Here is a 25,476-nt window from a genome sequence, read left to right on the forward strand (position 1 = left end):
CAGCCTTTAAGATTAGTAAATTTGCTGTCTGAAAAATGATGCATTCAGTTACTGGGAAAATTTTAAAACAAAAGAAATGATTAGACATTTAAAAAACAACATTATACACAAGTATACATACATAGTATACTCACAACAACAAAAACATCACATCCCAAACTTTGAAAAAATCTTCTGATTAAACCACCTGTGATTTATGTCAGAAAGAAAAGCAGACACATAAATGTGGGAAACCTCCCTAAATAATCCCAGATGTCCGTGACTACCAAGGGTGGCCCACTCACAATTAGAACTCGAGCTCTGCTCTGCTGTGGCACAAAGGGGACTGACCTTTTTTGGCAAGGCTGTTGTTGGGTTCATACTTCTCAATCAACACTTGGACTTGCTCTTGCTTTAAAGGGGGGTAAAGAATTTCATTTAGTCGGGGATCTCGCTGCTTGAGGTTGATAAAATCCATCATCTGATCAACCGTAAGGTATGGTTTGCTTTTGGCACCACTAAAAACAATTAAAAACAGGGAAATTAGAAGGTTTTTCCACCAAGTCTCATTCATATATTTGCATTTATCTACGTGGAAACAAACTCCAGCCATACCTGGCAAGAGCTTGCTATCCTGGAATTCCTAGCTTGCCCTAAAAACAGTGTTGCTCCATCACAACTGATATATCTCTGTGGGGTACAAACACCTTTTGCAATCACTGCCACCAAATCCCAATGCCCTTGAACTATACCAGATGCCCAAGAAAACCACAGTAGGGAAACACTGCACCTTGTGTGTGAAGATGTACCGCTCTAAATGGAATACATAATATGGGTTGTTTTTTGATTATGACACTAAACTTCTCATTCAGTCATCAAATTCTCATATCCCACTTAATCATCCAAAGATGTATTTAGTACATCTTTACCAAAAAAACCCCAAAATGTTTGGGCACATTTTCCTTTCCATTAATATTATGCTTCAGCAAGAGTCCATAACTGTACAATATAATGTGATTCAAACTTCCCATTTCAATCCTGTTGACAACCCAAAGACAAGTTCAATGGCACAGAGATTGCAGATGTTCAATCAATAGTTGATGGTAATGAACATGACAAGGTGAGTACATCTGATATCATTCTCAGCAGCACTGTTTGCTTCTTTTCCATATGAAGAAATCTTTAGTTTGTCAATTTTGGATTGATCTGTCATCACATAGATTTCAGTATATTAAGAAAGGTAAATTGTTACTTCCCTGCATTTGCCTTGGTGTTTTGATTTATTTCTTTTCTTTTCTTTTTTCCTACTCATTTTTTGGTAAGTAATGTCTATATAATTTCTAACATAAAAGCAAATAATTTTCAGCTGGGAGGGTTCTTAGTAATCCAAACTTCTCATTTCATTAACGTGATGCAAAGAGGTAAAATAATGGGTTCCTGGTTCAGCGTTTTTTCTACAACAGAGTCTGTCTCCACAAAGTAAGCCTAGATGTCTCTCCACTCTAGCCGTAATCTTCAAACCACACAGAGATCCCTGAGAATTCTAAAACAGCGACACCCTGCAACAAATCATAGCAAACCTCACTTATTAAAAGCAATGGTTAAACCTCAGAAGTAGGAATGCGTGATTGTCTCTGAAAATTACACAGAATCACTGCTATTATTCATCGTGTACAAAGAGGTTCTGCCGTCTCCCTCTACTGCTCAAAATCCTGCCCTAGCTAGCACCCTGAGCACCACCGCAAGCTGGAACAAACAGGTTAAAACACCTCCCCTTACAATTCGGAGAAGATGTTATCAATTTCAGGTCGAGGACAAAGGTTGTTCAGGAAAACTCTGTACACTTCTGGAGTGAAATCTTCTTGAGGTATCGAATCATTCTGGGGAATAAAACAAGAGGATCAGTAAATGGTCTTTTCTTCGTTGTCTGCCACCCTCCCTGTTTGGTCTCTCCCTCTTCCCTCCCCTATTCCTTCCTTCTTCTGTTCTTTCTTATATTGGGTTGGCCAAAAAGTTTGTTCGGGGTTTTTTTTTGCAAGATCAGCAGGGGGTCAGGGTAAACATTCAGCAAACATCTATGTGGCCAGCGGTAGAGTTCACTTGGACACTGGATTTGAGGTATCAAAAGTCTTATTTTCTGTTTTTGCATTATTTTTTAAGCTGAAGAGTTTTCTCCTCCTAAAAGGATGTTAAGGCAATTTCTGAAGTACATTTAATGAATAAAGTAAGTTAGACCTAGTGAAAACAGGGTCTGTTCAGCAGACTTTTTTTTCCTTTGGTTGCTTTTTTTGGTGGTTTTAATCTCATTTTTAATTGTGATAAAATATACAGAACATAAATATAACATTTTCACAACTTTTAAGTGTACAAATCAGTAGCATGAAGAACATTCACATTGTCTATATACTGTTTAGCAGACTTTTGAATGAATGTATGTTTTTTAAAGTAAAGAATGTGGACAAAGACATTTTCAGAATGAAAACATAAAATTTTGTGTTTTTTCTTAACGTTCTTTCTGGTTTAAGTAATCTGATAAGTTGCAAAATAGTTTTCATAAGTAGGATATCAGTCATTATTTCTCACTGATTCCTCTTGGTCCTGTTGTTTGGTAAGCAAGTCATTGACATAAAAAGTGATTTCTATGACTTATTTTCTGTTTAGTCGGGCTGCCATGGAAACCGGAAGCATGTATTCAAGCCTTTATTAACAGGAAGGACATTTTTCATGCCGGTTTTCCTATTTCAGGTATGTGTTTATATGATTATTTTTATTTTCAAGCCCTTAAACCAAAGAAAACACCCTTCCTTTTACCATATTTTTGGTAACGTACCTTTATAAAAATATCTAAGTTATTGTCTGAATTATGGTCTGGGACTGCACTGCTTGCTAACAGATAAGAAAACTTAGCTCACCGCTTGGCAAACAGCAGAAGTCCCATATTTGAGAAATGAATGGATAAAATACTATTTTCTTTACTATATTGACTTACAGAGCAGGGAAAAAAGGTCCATTTTGCAGAATAGCATTTTGAGACAAGCAGAAAACACATGTATCATTTATATATAGCAAGATGCATTACAAAATTAAGCTGTTACCTGCACACCAACTTTGAAATCATGAGCACAAGTAATCAATTCCAAGAACTATGGGAAATTCCTATAAGTTGTTTCATGGTGTTTTGCCACTTATAAAATGGGAAGAAATATAATCTATAAACAGGTTTCCAAAATTCCATTTAATTCACAAAATGAAAGCAAACCTTTTGGCTGGGGAATGCACATTTTTTTCTTTAGTGCCATGCTCTCTCTGAGTTAGACACCATGTCTCTTTTAAGTAGTTTTGAAAATAATCAGAAATAAGCCTCTCTATCTTACTCTTTGGCTGAAAGATACAGGGAAGAGAGATTTAAAAACAAATCTCAGTGAAATACTCAGTGGCTCTGCTGGCCAACTCAAGCATCAGACTTTACTGGATTTGATGAACCCCAAATTTTTTCTCCCCACTCCCCATACTGTTTAGTTACTACTTAGAGCTCACTCTACCTCCCCCTCCCCCTAGCATGCAAATAAACAGATTTGTCTAAGGATATCAATCATTGGCTTCCTCTTCTTACTGATTTCTTTTTCTCCCCCCCTTCTTGCCTTAGCTTAAATTCTCTTTCTCCTAGACCTGGTTTTGTGTTCATTCTGTGCTACCATCACACCGTGCGTGTCTCATATTTCGGTACTTATTTAACTGTTTTGTGCTCCCAGCTGTACAGTTCTCTGTATTACTTGCTCACCTGCAGATCAACACAAGCTAACACTTGAGAGTTGCTTGTTAACTGCTCCATCCCTGTAACATATAGCAGGTCCACAATAAATACTTACTAAATGAATGAGTGCAATTTATGAACAAAGTGGAAGTTAACAGCAAGTATGCTTCCCATAGAACGTTAGATTCAACTAAAGCCACTTGCATAATATTCCATACACATAATTTCATAGAGCAATATGGTTTACTAAAACTCTAAGCATGTTTATCTACCAGCTATGAATTAGAACTTTCTATTAGAGAGGACACATTGATGAAATAAGCTGAATAAACACAGTATTATTTTTCCTAGTTGGATGTTAGCACATAGAAAATGGACAACGTTTCAGTACGGCTTCATTTTTCTCTTGCCCAACTTGACTGATGGGGATACCCTTCGGGGTCAGTGGGTGAAGATGGGAGAAAATATACTTTGGAGAAATAAGTTAAAGTGAGCATCACTGAAAGCTAAAGTGAAAGAGTATGGGGAAGATATTTACGGAAAAGGTATGGGCAATTACAAATTCCGTACATTTTAAATAAGGCTGAAATTCACAAAGGTCATTCACATATTTTCTTTTTCTGGACCTCGTGATCTGGTGAAGTGGATAGAACAGATTAATTGTAGTGTTTAAGCAGGAGGAAGACTAAAGTCCGATACTCTTAAGATTGCACGCAAAGTTCAAATACTCTTCTGTGAACCCTTCCTTACCAAACCAGATAGAGATGACACATTCTTGTGTCCACAATCCACCTTTATGTACCTTCCTTAGAGCATCTATCACACAGTTTTTTCTTTATTTTTTATATTTCTGATGATCTACTGGGCTGTGTATTTTTGAGTAAAGTGACTACCTCTTTTTTTTTTTTTTTTTTTTTTTTGCTGTGCGTGGGCTTTTTTTTAGTTGCGGTGAGTGGGGGCTACTCTTCCTTGTGGTGCGCAGGCTCCTCATTGCCGTGGCTTCTCTTTTTGTGGAGCACGGGCTCTAGGTGCGTGGGCTTCAGTAGTTGCAGCACATGGGCTCAATAGTTTTGGCTCATGGGCTCTAAAGCGCAGGCTCAATAGTTGTGGTGCATGGGCTTAGTTGCTCCGCCACATGTGGGATCATCCTGGAGCAGGGATTGAACCCGTGTCCCCTGCATTGGTAGGCGGATTCTCAACCACCGCGCCACCTAGGAAGCCCCGTGACTACCTCTTATTTAATTCCTTTGTGTCCCCAGAATGATGCCCAGCATATAGTATGCCCCTAATCAATGTCTGTTGGGTGAACAAGGGGTATGGGACCAGACCTTAGGTCTTCTGCCCCGTGGTCTGGGACTTGGTTCACCATTCATGGCTCCAATACAAGACAGATTGTCAGCGATTATTTGTTGCCATTGTTACCAAAACTTTTTGAGGGAGAATTAAAAAGGCAAATACAGTCTGAATCAGGCCCATTTATTCCAGAAACTACAAAGAATTTCCATACTTTAAAAACAGACTGGCTTCAATTCCATGCTTGTATACAAAGAATCTCAAAAGAGAAAAGATTAAACAAAAAACTTGATGGTAGTACTGGTGGCATTTACATTTTCAGATTCCGAACACCAGGTTTTAACATATCCTCAAGCCAAATTAAAAATAAAAAAGGAGAAAAAACTCACCTATGTATGCATATATAACATGTATATATATATATATATATGAAAAAATACTCAGAGGATAATGGGAATTAATATTTACTGAGCACTTACAGTATGTCAAGCATATGGTTCTATGAGCTTTACTTGAATAGTTTCAGTTGATCCCATGTCAACTCTATGAGAGTGGCATGGTTAGTGACCCCTTTTACAGATGGGAACACTGAGGAGATAGGAGGTAACAAAACTTGTCTAAGGCATCAAGTGGGGGGGGTGGTTTATGTTTTGAATTAAGGTTGTTTGATTCCTCAACTCACACTCTAATCCAGAAAACTAAATTGCGTATCAGTTTTTGGATATTGTTTGTACTCTTCTTTATACATTTGTAGATTTAAAAAATTCTATAATAAACAGGTATTTAACATTCAGAAACTTTATTCAAAACCAGATTAATTCAGTGGACTCTAATGAATAAACAGTCCACATAGAGATTTTTATCTTGACAAATCAATGAATTATTTTCCAGTAAATTCAGGATTTCAACCTATTCTCAGTATTTTTGTTCTAAAGCCATAAATCAAAAGTTGAGACAGCCAGAGTACATGAAATAATTACAAGTAAACTACTGATAATGAACCGAATACTTAATGTGGTTCTAAAATGGAATTGTGGTATTAGCCATTATAAGAACCACAACTGAATATATAAGTATATTTCTGATTTACATTCTGGGTATAAGGCATAGGAGAAAGACAGCATATTACGGTTATCCTGGGAGAAACTGTGAATTTTACTGTAAATTTTATTCATAGTATTTTTTAGTAAAATTTATGGAATTCTTTAAATCCAAAATAATTGCTGTTTTCTTTGGTATTACATCCATGTTGATAACTATAGTAAACTTTATTATTTAAAAAAAACATGGATTTATTCTTATCTTCTTCATTAAAAGGTCAGTGTTATGCCAAGACTACAATACGATTTCAAATGTCACTGAGCTCTTTTTCAAGTTACGAAAGCTTGAAGTCAAAGGGAATTTGGTGCAAGTCAACTATTTTCTGCCCTCAGAAAGCTTGCGGGTAAAGTAGTAGTTTTCTGAATACAGAAAGGTCTTCAAAGCTCTCACTGGAAAATATGCTTGGATTATTAATAGAACACAATAATTGCTTTGTCTCTCTTTTTAGATACAGAACTACTTTTTAACAATTAAGGTAACTTTAGCGAGGAATTGAAATCTCTAAAGGAGTGCCCTTTAAGGAATGTGTTATTTCACTGGATCATGTTGGTCAGGATACAAGTTCAAGTGCATTAATTATCCCTAACAATGTGCACAAAGATAATGTTTAAAAAATCTCAACAGGATATCCACAGTATTTCTGGTAATGTATCTATTTACAGAACACAATTAAAACTAGTTTGAACAACCGTGGGCTATATGAGGCTCCCAGAAATGTACTACTACCTATCATTTATGTAACCTTTTCTTCTGTGGAGTGTTTAAAACACCTCTTGTCGGTATATCTTTGCTAATTAGTGGATATCTTCTAGAGCCACTGTTCTGTAGATATTAAATTACAACAAGGATTTAAAATATAGTCCGTTCAAGGAAACATTTATTTCTTAGCTCTGAAACTGACTTTGTTTTTTAGATCTTTTTACAGCACTCTATTCTACCAGTCCTTCAAGTAAAGTATACTTTACTATGAATAATGAGCTTTCAAAACTTTATGATGGAGGTTGATTATATTTATTTTTAAATCTCCAATTTGTTTTCAGAAAAAATTGTCATAACATTGAAGTTACTAAAGATAAATTTTTTTTTTTTCAATTTAAACCTCACTCTTGTTATTTGAATCTCATTTTCCCTTAAAAATGTCTCCAGTTGACACTGGTTCGAAAGCGTGAACCTATAACAGACATAGTGGATTGTAAAAACTCAATTTGTATTTATCGACTGAATTGTCAGAATCCAGTTGTTTAGAAAATTGCAATTTACAGAGAACTGAGTGATGGATTTGATTTTCTATTCAGCTTCATTTTTCAATTCCTTCTTTCCCTTAGCTAGATTTATAGTAATAAGTTAACATTTTTGGTCATTTTTTTGCACAAGATGTTATCTAGTAAAGGTCAAAATCAGGAACAATGGCAGAGGAAAAACAGTTCTTTGCCTGTCTTTCTAAATTCATGTCTCAAGCTTTCTTTTCATGCTTAAATGCAGGGGTCTTTTTTCGGGTACTCAAACTGGTAAATTTGTTCCAGCCTCAGGGTTTTGCACACATTGTTTTCTTTTTCTGGCATGAATGTCCCTTATTCTCAACAGCAGTGCTCCATCCCTGTTGTTCATGGCTGTTCCCCCAGGCACCTGTCAGTCGAAGTGTTTACTAGCACCTCCAGAGACTGCATAGCCCTTGAATCCTGGGACTGCAACTTCATTTTGCTCACTACCATATTCTCAGTGATGGAGGGCACGTAGTAAGAACTCAAGAGTTATTTGCTGAGTCTGAACTAATGAAGTTGTGGTACATATATAAAATGGACTACTACTCAGACATTAAACAGAACGAAATAGCATTTTTCACAGAACTAGAGCAAGAAATCTTACGATTTGTATGGAAATGCAAAAGACCCCGAATAGCCAAAGCAATCTTGAGAAGGAAAAATGGAGTTGGTGGAATCAGGCTTCCTGACTTCAAACTATACTACAAGGCCATAGTGATCAAGACAGTATGGTACTGGCACAAAAATAGAAAGGAAGATCAATGGAATAGAATAGAGAACTCAGAGCTAAGCCCAAACACATATGGGCACCTTATCTTTGACAAAGGAGGCACGAATACACAACGGAAAAAAGACAGCCTCTTCAATAAGTGGTGCTGGGAAAATTGGACAGATACATGTCAAAGAATGAAATTAGAACACTTCCTAACACCATACACAAAAATAAACTCCAAATGGATTAAAGACCTACGTGTAAGGCCAGACACTATAAAACTCCTAGAGGAAAACATAGGCAGAACACTCTATGACATCCATCAAAGCAACATCCTTTTTGACCCACCTCCTAGAATCATGGAAATAAAATCAAGAATAAACAAATGGGACCTCATGACACTTAAAAGCTTTAGCACAGTGAAAGAAACCATAAACAAGACTAGAAGGCAACCCTCAGAATGGGAAAAAATAGTTGCCTACGAAACAACAGACAAAGGATTAACCTCCAAAATATACAAGCAGCTCACGCAGCTTAATACCAAAAAAGCAAATAACCCAATCCACAAATGGGCAGAAGACCTAAATAGACATTTCTCCAAAGAAGACATACAGATGGCCAACAAACACATGAAAAGATGCTCAACATCACTAATCATTAGAGAAATGCAAGTCAAAGCCACAATGAGATATCACCTCACAGAATGGCCATCATCACAAAATCTGGCAACAGCAAATGTTGGAGAGGGTGTGGAGAAAAGGGAACTCTCCTGCACTGTTGGGGGGAATGTAAGTTGGTACAGCCACTATGGAAAACAATTTGGAGGTTCCTTAAAAAACTACAAATAGAACTACCATATGATCCAGTAATCCCACTCCTGGGCATATACCCAGAGAAAACCATAATCCCAAAAGAAACATGTACCATAATGTTTATTGCAGCACTATTTACAAGCCAGGACATGGAAGCAACCTAAATGCCCATCAGCAAATGAATGGATACAGAAAATGTGGCATATATATACAATGGAATATTACTCAGCTATAAAAAGGAATGAGATGGAGCTCTATATAATGAGATGGATAGACCTAGAGTCTGTCATACAGAGTGAAGTAAGTTAGAAAGAGAAAGACAAATATTGTATGCTAACTCATATATACGGAATCTAAAAATGGTACTGATGAACTCAGTGACAAGACAAGAACAAGGACACAGATGCAGAGAATGGACTGGAGAACTTGAGATTTGGGGGGGTGGGGGGTGAAGGGGAAGCTGAGACGAAGTGAAAGAGTAGCATAGACATATATGTGCTACCAACTGTAAAATAAATAGCCAGTGGGAAGTTGTTGTATAACAAAGGGAGTTCAACTCAAGGAGAGATGATGCCTTAGAGGACTGGGACGGGGAGGGTGGGGGGGAGTCAAGGGAGGGAGGGAATATGGGGATATGTGTATAAATACAGATGATTGAACTTGGTGTACCTCAAAAAAATAAATAAATAAAATAAGAAAAAAAAAGAACGAAATAATGCCATTTGCAGCAACATGGATGGACTGAAGATTATCATACTAAGTGAAGTAAGTCAGAAAGAGAAAAATGAATACCATATGATATCACTTATATGTGGAATCTAAAATATGACACAAATGAACTTGTCTATGAAACAGAAACTGACTCAGAGACATAGAAAACAAACTTATGGTTACCAAAGGGGAAAGGTGGAGGGAGGAGGGATGGATTGGGAATTTGGGATTAGCAGATGTAAACTACAATATTATATATAGGATGGATAAGCAACAAGGTCCTACTATATAGCACAGGGAACTATATTCAATATCCTTTGATAAACCATAATGGAAAAAATATGAAAAAGAATGTATATATACATACACATACATACACACATATATATATATATCTGAATCACTTTGCTGTAGATCAGAAATTAACACAATGTTAATCAACTATATTGCAATTTAAAAAAAGAAAAAAACTGCAGGTCAAATAAAAAAAACATTTGTTGTCAAGGACAAGACCTTAACTGTTACATCCTTCCTGCTCCAAAGCATCAAATGAAAGAGTGATAATAAGCAAGTTCGATCACTTTCTTTTGCTTTATTAAAGTGAAGGTTAAATGCTTGGGGGCTTTTCCACAGCTCTGTCCAGTGTCTGCAGCATCAGCGATTTTTTCCACAAACAGCAAGAATGATAGTGGAGAGTCACTTCTTTTTTTCTTTCGGCTACCTACCAAAGTCGTTAATAAACTTCACTTTTCTGAAAAATATTCACAAGAAGAATTGGCTGCTACAACTGATACAACAGCTCTCGATATTTTCCATAGCTTAATCCTACATTTAAGAATGGCTTCTCAACTTCATTCAGTGCAACTTCAACATTGTCAGCATGTTTCAAGAGACTCGTTCTTCTTTGGATGTAAGTGCTATTCTTGCTTACTTGTTGCTTAGATACTAGGATAAAAATAATTCGTAATAGAAAGGAGTGTTCTGCATATAGCAAAAGAAAAAGGTTTTATGCAACAGACCCAGTTATCCCAGAAACAGGTAAATCGTTTGAGAGCCAGGTATGTAGAAATGCATTGAAATGAAGGCAAATTACTTTATTTTAGGTGGTTAATGTATATTAAGTGCCTCAAATGTATTGGGCAAAAACAAAAACAAAAACAAAAGAAAGCATCTTATACGCTTATCCTCTCATCTACTTGACTACCTTACCATAGGAGCAAAGTAGGCAATTTCCAAACTGTTTTGATCCTGTACTCCTGTCAGCAAAAGCTTTTTGAGAACCACCCTGCACTGTATGTAAATATATTTATTTATAAAATGTACTACCGTTCAAATTGGTTATTAACTTATAAATCTTAAACCTAGACATTGAAAAAGTTGAGATTAATATTTTAAAATACTCCTAATCATAACCCCTAACCATTAGCTAATTTCTCAGGGCATCAAGAAAGGATTTATTATTAAGAAGTTTATATTCTTAGTAACGTTAATATTTTTTGACCAGTACTTTTTTGTATTAATTGGTTATTTTTTTTTAATTGGCAAAAGGTCTTTCTAACTGAAAATGTTGGAGTTATGGGAGTGAAAGAAACTATACTTACAATGACCCAATCTGTTGTAATTATTAACAAATAAGTCAGTCCTATGGACTTCTTAATTTTAAAAATATTTGGATAATATCGGGGCAAGATATATTTTAGTATGATTATTCAGGGCTACTTAGCAGTGCTAGTTTTAGGAAGCTGACATGCTCACCCTTGAAGATGGAAGACTACAAGCCTCTAGAGCAGTTTCGACTCGCTTCCGGTCTGCTGAGAACAAGCGGTATATGCTGTGAAGGGAAAGCACATCACGTGAAAGATGCTTAAAAGGCATGTGGATCACACTTGTAGATGATGCCAGCTGAAACATTTCGCTCAATCAAACCTCTTTATCACTCATCCTTAAAGAATTAAAAGATACTGATTATTCCAGCATCAGCACATGTGTTCTGAAAGATCTATGTGTGTGCTTTTAAAAACCAAAGTGTCTAATATAAAATCAATATTTTGAGACAATGGTGATGACCCAATTAAAAAACACTGCACTAAATAGGCTCTAGTATTAAGCACTAAAATAAACATCCTTGACAACTCTGTCTCCTTGCTGCTACTCACTGCTCTAAAGGTGTACGTTGCTATATTATTAATAACAAACAATTAATTAATAGTATTAATGATTATTAATAATGTAACAGTTTTTATCAGCAGAAGCCCACTTGTAGATAGTAAGTCAAAGGTTAAAGTCTTTTGATTGAATATGGTCTAGAGATGTGCTTTTTTTGGTCAATAATTTGGTTTTAAAATATATAACTTAAGTACTGGACAATTTAAGATAACAATTTGGATTTATAGGTTCTATTGAAACATTAGGAAATCTAGTGTCCAGAGTCCACCAGTCCCACAGGGAGTAAAGTGGAGTTGAGCTGTTCTAGTCTCTTCAGTTTTCCCTCCTGCTCCTGGACTGCCTCATCATGCAGGTTCCCTGCCTGCCTTCTGTTGACATTTGAGTTTGCAACCTCTGCTTCAAGGCTAGTGTCATCTTGGTAAAAAGAGGCATCGAGGTCTCCCAATTTCCAAACCTAGAATAGATCTGAGTTTCAGATGGTCTTTTCGGTTCCCCCATCCCTTCCATCCCCTGCCTGCTTTGGTGTTTCTTGAAAGTGATGCCACAGGAAAGGGGGGAGGCCCTGGAAATCTATGAGAAAACCAGCTGCACTGATGTGCATATGTAGTGTGTGGGAGGACAGAGATGGGTATGTCTTACAGAGTTACCATGCATTTCCATACTCCCACTTGGACCAAAACAGAGCGATGGCACGGAGTCAAATCTTTTAGAAAAAAAAAAAATAATGGGAAATGTTCACGGAGCTTACTTTTTCAGAGGAATGCGTCCTTCTGGAGTGACTTGCAACTTAAGTTTAGTATAGCTGTTGAAGAAGCAGAAAACAAGTGTTTCAATTTTTAAAAGCCTTTTTATTGAAGAATAAAATGCATAGAAAAGGGCTCCTGCATATGTACAGTTAGCTGAATTTTCACCAATTGTCCAAGTTTCTGCAATTAGCACCCAGATCAAGAAAAATAATATTATCAACTTAGTAGCATCCCAGAAGCCCCTGTCATGCCCCCTTCCAGAGCCTGTCCCAAGAGGGAAACCATTAGCCTTACTTTAAACAACACAGATTATTTTTGCACCTTATATAATGGAATCACATTCTTTTGTGTCTGGCTTCTTTCACGCAATATTATATTTTTGAGATCAACCCATAGTTTTGCTTTTCATTGTAGATCTTTCACTCTCATTGCTGATGGGAATCCATTGTGTGAGTATATAACTGCAGTTATCGCTTCTACTGCTCTGGACACGTGGATAGAGAGAAGGGGCAGGGGAGCTTACAAACTCTGTTGATAGGTGTGTAAACTGGGACCATCAACTGTTCACACTATGACACAGCAATGCCATAATTAGGTGTAGATGCCACACTTAGGTGTAGATGCCACAGAAATGCTTATGGTATGTTCACCAAAAGGCATGTTCTAGAATGGCCATAGCAGCTATTCATAGGGAAATGCCTATTGGAAATGGATATTTGCAATAGATATTATTAGCCAACTAGATGTTTTACAAGCTATAACATGCTCTGTTTTGGGTAAGACGCCTTATCTATCTCTGTATCATCTTCCACCAACAGTGTGTGGCACAACAGATGTTCCAGAAATATATGTTAGATGAAGAATGGTAAGATCAAAGACAGTTAAAAAAATAAAGGAGGAATAAAGGAAGGGGGAAAGGAGGAGGCACATAGGAAGGGTTCTGAAGGTGACAAAGTAAGGAGATGACATGATGACATGAAAGAGCATTTGAGTGAAGACCTGTGAGGTACTGACGAACAATAAAAGGAATTCATGGCAGACTATGAAAGAAATGTGGTCTGGAGTCTGGTCTGGAATGATGGGTATGTCTTACAGAGGAAGAGGGAAGAGAGAAAGTTATTAAATAAAATAGAGGACCACCTAGTAATGTTTCCGGTTGTAGTTTTGATTTCAAGGCTTCCCAACCTCCTGGACATCCACAGCTTCCAAAGTGAACACAACCAGCTTTCCTAGTTGCTCATCTGGCAAAAACCATTATTTTCCTTGGTCAAATAAATTTCAGAAAGACTGTGTAATTCCACAGTGATTGGGTAATCCTGATTTACTTTCTTTCCTTTTCCTTTTCATTCTGCTCTTTCCTCTTCATCCTCTTTCCCTTTTCTTACTAGAAGTTGCTGTGATTGTCTATAAGGACAAGAATCAGGACAACAGCCCACTGATTTAAATAGTATCTACCAGAGATCTTAGACTCTAGAGAACCGAGTCCCATATGTTGTTCATTCTCCTCCTCAGATTAATAATTGATACAACACAGGTGGTTGTAGGGCTGAAGACTCTCTGAGATGAATAATTTTTGATTCTGAGCACAGCTGCCAGGATTTAGAAGTATCTCCTTACTGTGTGTCAAAGACATTGACATTCAGGCGAGCTCGGCGTAACACGGATGTGTGGCTCAGAGGAAAGAGCGATCTTTCTTGGAAGTCTTCCATTTCCAAACAGTGGACCTACCAGTTCTCTAACAAGTCCCAGAGGGAAATTTATGTTTATCAATGTGAGAAGTCAGTGCAGCATAAACAAAAGACTCACTAAGTAGAAAGGAAACTGACTCAGATGAAGCAACACCCTTAGCAATAAAATTAGAGCTACTTACGCTTTTTCCAGAAATGCATCCCTGGACATGTTTTGGGCCAGCAGGTTTGTTGCCAAACTGAAAACCTCATTAGTCCATTCCTGAAAAATGAAAATCACATTTGTATTAGCTTAAATACTCTACAGTCATTAGACACATGTTTTTAGCTAGACTACTAGGAAGACAAATTAGTTCAATTTGTATGCCTAAGGGTTTTTTTCCCCTTTTTTCCCTGTAAAAATGACATAATTAAATTCAAATCCCTGAGCGACTACTTCTTTCCTAAGGAAATATTCTCTACACATAAACAAATTTTATCTGCTTTTTCGAATCTCTACAGATAGAGAACTGGTATGTTGCCTTTAATAACCAAGTACATTTTACTCTTTTCCTTGCATTATAAACAGATAAAGAGTTAAAATATAGTCAAATATATTTTCAACACACCTGCAAATAAGAGCTTCCTATTTTACTACTCAAGCCAAAGCAGCTATACCAGGAAACCTTTAAGTGTTAATTACTGTTCTAGAAATTCTCTAAACTAGTTGTAGTCACAATGTCATATAATTTCCAGTACTGTCCATTCCCTCAACCCCCAACTTGGTCCATCCCTTACTGCTGTCCTGATCTCAAGCCCTACCTCACACCATTCACCACTGATCTCTCTCAGCTTCCAAGAAAATGGAAAAGTACAAATCTACACAAAAAAGTTGAAGTTCTATTCTGGGTAATGATTTTGAACACAAAATTAACATTCTGGGCTGGAAAACAAAAGTCTCTAAGAGAAGATGTCATAAGAGCTAAGTAATGTAATCATCTGATATTGTAGTTGACTTGGCTCCCTCCTCAATGAAATCATGTTTTTTAGTTCAACAGCTTTCCACCTAGTTTTGTTATTTCTACTATAGTTTTGTTGGTCTTTTGTGTTTTGCCTCCTGATTTAAGGCCCTGATAATATGCTGTCATGTAATACTGTAATATTTGAGGTAGAACTTGGGATATAGAATGATGGGAGAGGGAAGAGGGCACTCTAAGCAGTGTTTTTTTGTTTGTTTATGTGTTTTACTTTAAAATATTGAGTTTATTTTAAAAATGAGCACAGTAAAAACTGCCACACAAATTAAAGAACATTAATTTCCCTTGAAGTCTTTTAAATTCTGAGGTTATACAAAATTAAACAGGAAATCATTCACATTAAATGCAAATCAATTTTGCACAAATAAGTGTGATCAAGCAACTTAAATTATCACCTGAAATACTTGGACTTTAGAGAAAAATCCCAGATGACGACACTGTACGTGCTATAAAAAGACTTACATTATTCTGTGGGGTACGTCTTAGTGGCAGGACTTAGTGGGAATGGGGGGGGAGTCTAAAAGGAATTAGAAGAAAGAGAGCGAGTTGCAACAAAAAAAGTAGAGTTGGGGTGAGAGTATGGAGAGCATTTGATGTCTGTTTAGTTTTCTGGAGAGAATATGGCAAAAACTGTATTATCACTGGAGGCCTTTCTTTTAGGGTAACGCTAAGGAGAGCCAGGGCTAGACGGTGGGGTAAAGAGGTTCTGGAAGCCAAGTGCACGTGAATTTGAGGCTGAGAAACCAGACGGGAGGACTCAATTAGGAAGCTGTCACAGTTCAGGTGAGAAGTATTGAGGCCTTGGACTCTATGGACTGCTGGTGGAGGGCTTGGGGAAGTCAGCACAGAAGAGCTGTTCATGAAGCAAACTTGATAGACACACAGAAAAGCTTTGGGATAACACCTTCAAAATAAAACGCCCTTAAATTAGATTATTTTATACTAAGAGTAATAACTACTGGCACTAATTTTCAAAGTATGTTTCTGATATAATATTTTCCAAGCAAGGGGTCAAACTTCAGACCTTTCCAGCTCCATGGCAACCTTATGCACTGGTAAAAGTATTTATAATTGGGGGCAATGTACCATTTTGTATGTTTACTGGGGGCCAGTTCCACACCAGAATAGGTACAGAGAAGGCCTTGTGAAAAGCTAGGGAGATTTAAATGGATCTGATCCTTTAGGTTGAAAGCTAAGACCTCTATTACATCCAGTCCAACAGAAATATAATGTTAGCTACACATATAATTTAAAATTTCCAGTAGCCACCTCAAAAAAGTAAAAATAAACAGGTGAAATGAGTTTAATAATAAATTGCATTTAACCCAATATTTCAAACATATTATTATCCATGCAATCAATATAAAAATTATTGAGCTGTATAATTCTTTTTATGTGCTTAGTCTTTGAAGTGAAGCGTGCATTTTGCACTTACAGCCCATCTTAATTTGTACTGGCAACCTGTCAAGTGCTCAGCAGCCACACATAGTTGGGAGCTGTGGCTGCAGCATTGGTCAGGGCAGGTCTTATAGAGACTTTCCTCTTTCTATGGGTCCTTAATAAAGCCAGCTGAAGGATGGCATTATCACTGCCTTCACTGCACAGCAGCAGCTCTTTCAGAAAGTAAGGCATAATTTATTTCATCACATTCTCAGAATGTGAGCATCTAAATTTCCAAGTGTGGAATTCCTAGAATCCATTGACTTCCTGCAGCCTTTTGAGATACGCAGAAAATCTGACCTGGGCTGAGTCAAAGATTCAGGGACTAAAGAAGCAACCAAGGCAACTTTAGAAATAACTCAAGCCTTGGTTGGGTACTCGTCTCAGTCTATATTACATGGAGCTAAACCAGAATGTGTCTTACTTTGAGTTTCCCAGAAGCAGATCCTGAGACAAGGATTTATGAGAAATGGATTCATTACAAGGTGTTCCCTGGCAACATGATAAGGGAGTGAGCAGGACTGGGAAGGGAAGAAGGCAGAAGGGTGAGATATCAAGCAAACTCCACAGGTGGTAATTTTGGCTTAATCCTTCCCTGTGTAGACTGCTCCTCAAACTTGAGTTTTCTGATGAACAGAAAGGGAGCTGGAGTATGGCGATCCCTGTGCCTGTTAGTCTTGGGTCAGGGCTGCTGGAGGGGATGGACATCCCCAGACACTTCCTGCTTTTTGATAGCAGGCAAAGGGGGCTCCCGCACCCAGAGGGCACAGCCAACAAAGGGACGTGCATGCCGGCTGCTGGCAGCAAAAGCCCATCCCCGCTGAGGTGCTGTATATGCAAACAGTGACTAGATTGGAGGGGACATGGGCAGAGCACTGCTAGAGTCAGCAGGATAACAAATTTCAGGACTCTTGGGTACCAGAAGTAGCTACATTGTGTAAATAGGGGATGTGCAACCAAAGTGCTGGAGAAATTGGGTCACATCCATTCTAGAGCAGGGCTTCTCAAACTTCCATGTGCTTACAAATCACCAGAGGCCTTGTTGGAATGCAGACGCTGATGCAGATGCTGGAGAGGGGGTGGCAGAGAATCTGCATCCTAAGTGAGGGCTATGCTGGATGACGCTATGAGGAGCAAGAGGATGTACAGCATTGACGGAAAGCTTGATAGAAATGTAGGACTTTAAGATCCACACCAGATCTTCTGACTCAAAATCTGCATTTTTTCCAAGAAACCCTTATATATTTTATGCATGTTAAAGTTTAAGCGTACTGCTGGTCCAGGGGCAGCACTTTGAGTAGCAAGGTGCTCCAGGACTTGGCTTAGGAAGCATTATTCTAATCTTAGGCTACTTGCTTCCCAAGCAAATAAAGAAATATTTTGGTCATTTGTTTTATTTTATTTATTTATTTATTTATTTATTTATTTATTTTTTAATTTTTAATTTTATTGATTGACTGATTTTGGCTGCGTTGGGGTCTTAGTGGTGGCACATGGGATCTTTTGCTGAGGCACGCAGGCTCTTTGTTGCAGCAGGCTTCTCTCTAGTTGTGGCGCATGGGTTTTCTCTTCTCTAGTTGTAGCACACAGGCTCCAGAGTGCATGAGCACTGTAGTTTGCAGCACACAGGCTCTCTAGTTGAGGCGTGGGAGCTCTGCAGTTGTGGCACACGGGCTTATGGGATTTTAGTTCCCTGAGCAGGGATTGAACCCTCATCCCTTGCATTGGAAGGCAGATTCTTTACCACTGGACCACCAGGGAAGTCCCGGTCATTTGTTTTAGAATAACTAAAAAGCCCTTCCAGCTGTATTAAGAACAACGTGACTAAGAGATGTGGCGGAGCAGCTTAAAGCAGCCTCAGCTCATCATGAGATTATGACAGACGCTTTCCTGCAGGATAGACGGCTCCTGCCCTGGCAGTGCTCTCATAAACCCAGCACTGGGCCCCAGTTAATACGGCACTGGAAGGACAGCTTCTTCTTTAATCTGGAGGATTTGTTTTTCTACTTTCAGAGGCGAAGTTTTGAAGACTGCCACTAAGCTTGGTTCAGCCCCTACTATTTAAACCCTGAAGCTTCTTAAGCGACATTTTCTGCCTTAGGACCAATCTCGTCTCGTTATGGGGACTACAGAGACCTGAACTCTAAAGATCAACTTCCGTGGAATTTCATCTGGCGTTTACATGCATGTGTTTGTATCTTCCATTTGCAAGATGATTTCTGCAATTCCCTCACCCTGCTCTCATTACTGAGATCCCAGTCTTGACTCCATTGTTTTCCTAACACGTCACGAAGTTAATGTACTTTCATTTGTAAAGTCATTTAAGTTCTGTCATTCTTGGCGCAGAATTTATATGTTTGCTTAATGCTAGTAAAGGTTGTTTTATAACTTCCAGTTACTCTCATAGGTATTGTTTGAGTTTTTACTAGGTACTGAGCTAAATTCTTTGCATCGAACAACTGAATTAATTCTTACAGTAATTCTCTAGGAGGCAGGGACTGTTATTAGCCTCATTTTACAGATGAGGATTCAAAGTTTCAAAGCACTTATAAAACTTATTTATATCCTCAGAGCTAATAAAATCACAGTTTGGGGTTAGAGTACTGCTTTCTTGGACTCCAAAACCTGTACTCTTAGATACTGTGCTTTCTGTCATTTTGTCCTAGAACGTTTTAGGGTGGTGGACACATACAGTTCAAAAAGATAAAAAAGATAGATAAATCCACTTAACTATACTGTGGTTAAAACACCGACTTAGCACTCACTATGGGCTACACGCTGTTCTAAGCATTTTGCAAGTAATTAACTTATTTAATCCTCACAACCACCCCATGAGATGTACTCTGTTATTAACACCCCATTTTGACAAATGAGAGAGCTGAGGCACAGAGGCATTCACTAACTAGCATAAGGTCCCACCACTGGTTAGAGGCGCACCTGAGGTCTGAACCCAGGAAGTTTGCCTCTAGACTCTGAACACCTTACCATTATGTTACAATGATGAAACAAACTGTGAAGTTAAGTAAATCCCTTGCCACTATGCTATGATGATAATGGTAGAGGAGAAATAAGATGGAGAGAGGCGTGAGGTCACTGACAACATGCAGGTCTAAAGTCTTAGAACTTTGATAGAGGTTGTCACGGATTCTCCTCCAACGTGATTGAACTCAGGTGAAGAAAGAGATTCAATCATAACTTTTGGATCTAGTTGCCCGAGATCCAAATACCAGTCATGCAGCTGTTCAACAGCTGCTCATAGTTCTGAGAACAGACAGAAGTTTCTCCTACAGTCAGCTCACACCTCTTAACTTTTTGGCTTAACTTATGAATGTATGGGGTATACAGACTAGGACAGAATCTTCTGCAAGAAATATTATTCTTGCAGATATTTCTGTTTCCCATTGGTTCTGATGCATGCTATCCTTAATATTTTAATGTATTTTTAATCTTTCCTTCTTTCAGCATTATATTTCTCTATTATACCTGAAAATGCAGAGAATAGTGTAACTAACAAATATCTAAATTTAATAAATGTTACCAATATGTGACATTTGCTTTAGTGCTTTTTAAAAATTTGTACTGAAGACACGGCAGTGCAGACTCATTCTATGTTGTGCTTCTCCCTGATTCCATTCTTCTCGCTTTCCCAGGAGTAAGGTCTATTTTAAAATGTAGATATCAATACCATATCTATTTTCATATGGTATTCTGAGGACAATGCTCTTTATCAGGGTTCAACAAACCCCTGAGGGCTAAGTCCAGCCTGCCACCTGTTCTTATAAATACAGTTTTACTGGAACACAGTCATCCTTGTTCATTTATGTATCATGTATGCCTGATTTCATGCTAAGGTGGCCAAGTTGAGTAGTTGCAACAGAGACTCCCAAAGGGCAAAGTATTTACTAGCTGGCCCTTTACAGAAAAAAGTTTGCCAGGGACCTCCATGGTGGCGCAGTCGTTAAGAATCCGCCTGCCAATGCAGGAGACTTGGGTTCGATCCCTGGTCTGGGAAGATCCCACACGCCATGGAGCAACTAAGCCCGTGCACCACAACTACTGAGCCTGCACTCTAGGGCCCATGATCCACAACTACTGAGCCTACATGCTGCAACTACTGAAGTCCATGCACCTAAAACCCATGCTCTGCAACAAGAGAAGCCACCGCACTGAGAAGCCAGCGTACCGCAAGGAAGAGTAGCCCCTGCTTGGCCACAACTACAGAAAAGCTGCAAGCAGCAATGAAGACCCAATGAATATAAAAAATAAATAAGTGAAAATAAAATAAAATAAAAATAAAATAACATACTAAAAAAAAGAAAAAAAGTTTGCCAGTCCCCGGTATGGACTCCTATATGTTTATTTAAAGTGTTACATATATCATGCTGCATGCATCCTTTGGCCAATGGCTATTTGCAACCAATATTATGTCTTTAAAATGTGTCCTTGCTTCTTATGTGGATCTAGGTCCTTAATTTTAACTACTAAGCTATTCCACTATAGGAATGTGTAATTTATTAATCCATTCTTTTGTTGATGGACATATATGGTTTTTTCCTTCAAAAATGTTTATTTGCACAAACTCACTTCTTGTTGCCTCAAGCCACATCCAGAAGTTTCTCTAGGCTGACTACCATGATGTATTCTCAGGATTCAGGATCTTCAGCAGTACCAGATGCCTCTGCTCGCTCACCAAAGTGGTAAGGACACTCCGCGTTCTTTTTGCAATGTGGGAGAGCTTGTATTTTCCTACATTTTCAAAAACACTTGCTATCATCAGCCTTTGAGAAAATTTTTGCAAATCTGATGGATGCATTGTGGGACCTTGGATTGGTCTTAACTGGCATCCCTGATTTACCTGCCTGGTTGAGCCTGTTTTATATATGTCAGGGTTGTTCCACTTTTTCTTTTCTGAAAATTTCCTGTTCACATTCTTAGCCCATTTTTCCTTTGGGTATTTGTGCTCATTGTCTTTAAAAGGGGGAGGGTTTTGTGTGTTTGAGGTTTGAGCTCAAACACAGACTCAGGGTGGTGGTCAGTCTCAGTTCTACTGATAGAAACAAAGTGACACACAGTCGCTGTGTCTTCTAAATGTCACCTGTGATTGTGGCATGCCAAGCACCCAGTCCACGGCTGTGACCTGATACCAAGCGCTGGAGTCACAGAGAAAAGGCAGAGTGTGGACTCTGTCCTCAAAAACATGTATTTGTTCAGTGAGTTCTTCGGGGAAATGAGAATATTCTAAAAGGAATACGGAATCAGTCTCACTGTCTCTCTCTCTAATTATTAATTATATATAATTATACATAATTATAATATATAATATTATATGTATAATATTATACATATATATGGTATATATACTATATATAAATATATAACATATTTATATATAATTATTATATATTATATATATAATCTATAATTACATAAACAATTATGAGTCAATGGTTACCCTAATGAAGTAACAGGAGTGACAAATAATAATCTAAAAGCAGGTATTTCCAAAGTACCTGATTTGGAAACCTCAATCTATTGTATTTTTTAACTAAAAGTTTCCTGGAATAAATAATAATTTAAAACAGGATATTTTAATATTTGTGAGACATATGAAAGTCCTAACAATTTTTAATAGCTTTCCATTTATTTTTAATTTATTGGCAAACCCCTATGGCCATCATTGATAATGGCGTCATTCCCATTACATCTGCTCACCTGCAGGTAGCAGGCTGGGATTTAAGTAAGAAGGAACAATGCACGGCTCTTTCAGGGTTACCTTGCCTGGCTGAGCACGTTTCTCCCACCTGCTGGCAGGCATCAGAATTCATCCTGCTGTGCATTTGTCTTAAGGGCAAAGTAAACAATCTTTTCATGGTGAAAGATGGTATATGAGCTACAAAGACTTTCATTAAAAGCAGAAAAGACTGAGAAGTAACTGCGTTTATAGGTCTATACAGAGCATTTAGAATTTTGGCAAAATTTCTGGTACAATTCCTCTGTTTTAGGTGGCACTGAATATTTATATTTTATAGTCAAAATGTTCATCTCATACTCAAAGAGAAATGCTTGTCAAGTATAAAATAATTAACCGAAACAAAACAAAAACCAGGAAGCATATTACAACCCAAGCATTATCAACATTGGGACACTAGAAAATCATATTACTCAAATGAATGTAATATCAAGGAAAGGTGCATAGTTATTTTCAGATCATGTGATTCAAACGTCTTTAGGCTACAGCTGCCAAAAGCACAACTCAAACTAGCCTAGCAAATAGGAGAATTTACCAAGGACACTGGGTAGTTCCTATAACTGAAGGAAAAACTTGACAAACTGCAGCAAAAGAACCTATCAATATTTATGAGTATCAGGATACTGCTGCCTGAATAACAGGGAGACTTTCTTTGTTGCTTTTTCACTTCTCTCTCTTCCTGAAGTCATTATTTTTTCCTGACTGACCAGCTTCTTCCCCACGGCCACCAACTGCGCCAAGAGTTGTTACATATGGCGCCTCCTACCACCAGAGAGAGTCTGACTGATTTCTTCACGTCCAGTATGAAAAATCCTGGAAAAGGTGTCTGATTGGTCTACCTCTAGGACAATCTATTTGAGTAAGAACCTAGTGGTGTCCATGAGAATCAAATCACTGTAACTGGAAGAGTGTGGAAAACACTACATATAACCATTCATAGGAGTAGTGTGGAAAATCAGATGGAGGAAAAGGATGTGCGTCATCCCACAACTTGTGTGGGATCTCACAGTCCTGTGGCCATGCTTTTCATATACCGGGGAATAAATCCATGCTTGTTGACCTGAGTTGACTACATGAGTGAATGAACGAATGAATGTGCAAATGACAGAGAATTACATCCATGCTTTATAATTTATGCTTTGTGAAATTAATATTTGTCTTCCTCATTGTTATAAGTATTCATTGCCATGATTTGCTACATGGTTTTAGATAATAACTTTACACATTTCCTATTGTAATCTGAACTATGCTGGAATAGGTTATAAGAACAGAGTCCTGTGTATAGCATGGGGCTGAGAGGGCTTTCCAATGAATAAAGTACAGAAACTTCAGTTTTAGAACTTAGAGCATCTACATTGGCTTCATAGGTTTGCTTTATGCTTTGTTCTATGTTTTAGGCTGTATTCTGAAGACTTGTTGCTCAATTATCTTTCTCTGAATAAGTACTGCTGTACTAAATGGTACCCTGACGGTCTAAGGAAGAGTTTATATGCTTGCAAGTGTGGTGTACAAGATGTGGATGCAAACACCCACATTTTGAAAGCCAACAGTCTAGTATATCCCTAGTCCTGTCCTTACATCTTTTGACGTTCTCCTGCCCAATGGGAAAAGTTTAATGTGGTGGTATCAAGTTAAAATGAACCTTAAGAGAATTCTTCAAAGGGAAAATGATAAAACCCCCAAAAGAGCAACGTCCTTGGCACAGAGTGGAAGGAAAGAGAAAAACGTTTGCTTTGGTTATGTTTTCACGATGAGGGGTTTTCAGTTGTATTATTGTGGGTCTCATGCATTTTGAGTATCAGTTGAGGAGACTCCCACCTCTCTCTCCAGATAGTTTCCTGAGTCATCGCTGATTTGTACAACTGAGAAAATGTCCATCGAATGCTCCACTATGAAATCCCCAAAGCTTTGTTTCCATGGCGTTCATATCACTTCACCATATTCTTGAAGTGGTTCTGTCCAAAACACTCATGTCACTTTCATGAAAACACATGCTATTATGAACTCTAAGCCTAGCAGTATTGATGCTAATTACTACTTGAATTGAATCTGCCAAAGTGCTGTGTATTATAGACAATAAATGTATGCAAGCAGGTTCTGAAATTATAATTGCTACCACAGTTTATTCTTTAAAAGTAAGTCTATTTGAGGAGATCAAGTGAAAAAAGGTTTTAAAAGAAAAAAAAACCACTAATTTCTTTAGTAAGATGTACATCAAGTGAAAAAGAGGAGCAATCATGATTTCTTGGGAGTTAAGTGCTGCTGCTTATTTGTTAAACGGAATCTGTTTGACAAAATTAGAAGTGCATTCCCTGAAATTGATTAGTACTGCACACAGGTACTTCTTGCTCATTAACTTATAACTTAATACATGGAATTCTGCTAAAATATAATTTCCTCATTGGAAATCAATTTGTTTTAAATAACTTTAATTATGCCCGCCTCCATATTTATTTTAAAAGTTTTTTGCAAGCCAGATTCTTCATTTTTAAATGAAGGGGTATTTGGCCCTTGATAAGTGACTCTACACAGTTAGTCCTTTCTCTACTATAGGAACTATTCTTTGCTCTTGGTTCTGGTTGCCTTACTTTTGCTAAATTCTCACTGCCAATGGATGCTAAGGAAGGGTGAATCTTAAACACAATCTGTGCCTGTCTTTTGATTTAAAATTACAATACTGATATCGTTATTTAGTGTTTCTTATTGACTCATATTGTTGATACTTTTGCTAGTTTATTTAAAAATGTACTTCACTGGATTTCAGAACCCTACTCTGCAGTGGGTTCCACTGTCTAGATGTGGAACCCACTGCTAAGTACTACCTAATTTCTATTTTCCCTTCTCTCCTAACTGAAACCTGGCATTACTCAGGCCAGAAAATATAACAACTGACAAATCTACTTTTTCCAACTTCTCCATCAGTGAGAGTGTCAATGTGACACATGGGGCATCACATGTTAGCAGGAGTCTACTGGGAGGTCCTGGGAAAGTGTGGTTTCCTGACGTACGGGCTCCTGTCTTTTCACTGTTGGGAACACAAATACTAG

The 25,476-nt window shown here is 37.8% G+C and overlaps 1 protein-coding gene across 5 annotated transcripts in view; it reads right to left on the minus strand.

The window, feature by feature from the left end:
* Positions 1-25,476, minus strand: part of PLCB1 (phospholipase C beta 1) — a 688,164-nt gene that overhangs the window by 191,304 nt on the left and 471,384 nt on the right. For all 5 annotated transcript variants that reach the window (XM_057701470.1, XM_057701473.1, XM_057701472.1 and 2 more), the window contains exons 5-9: positions 14,407-14,486; positions 12,539-12,592; positions 11,380-11,455; positions 1,759-1,859; positions 331-497 (exon numbers count right to left, since the gene is read on the minus strand). In XM_057701470.1, the coding sequence (XP_057557453.1) occupies positions 331-497; positions 1,759-1,859; positions 11,380-11,455; positions 12,539-12,592; positions 14,407-14,486 (478 nt within the window). The remainder of the gene's footprint in view (positions 1-330; positions 498-1,758; positions 1,860-11,379; positions 11,456-12,538; positions 12,593-14,406; positions 14,487-25,476) is intronic.

This window comes from Hippopotamus amphibius, chromosome 12 (genome assembly GCF_030028045.1).
Source record: "Hippopotamus amphibius kiboko isolate mHipAmp2 chromosome 12, mHipAmp2.hap2, whole genome shotgun sequence".
NCBI lineage: Eukaryota > Metazoa > Chordata > Mammalia > Artiodactyla > Hippopotamidae > Hippopotamus > Hippopotamus amphibius.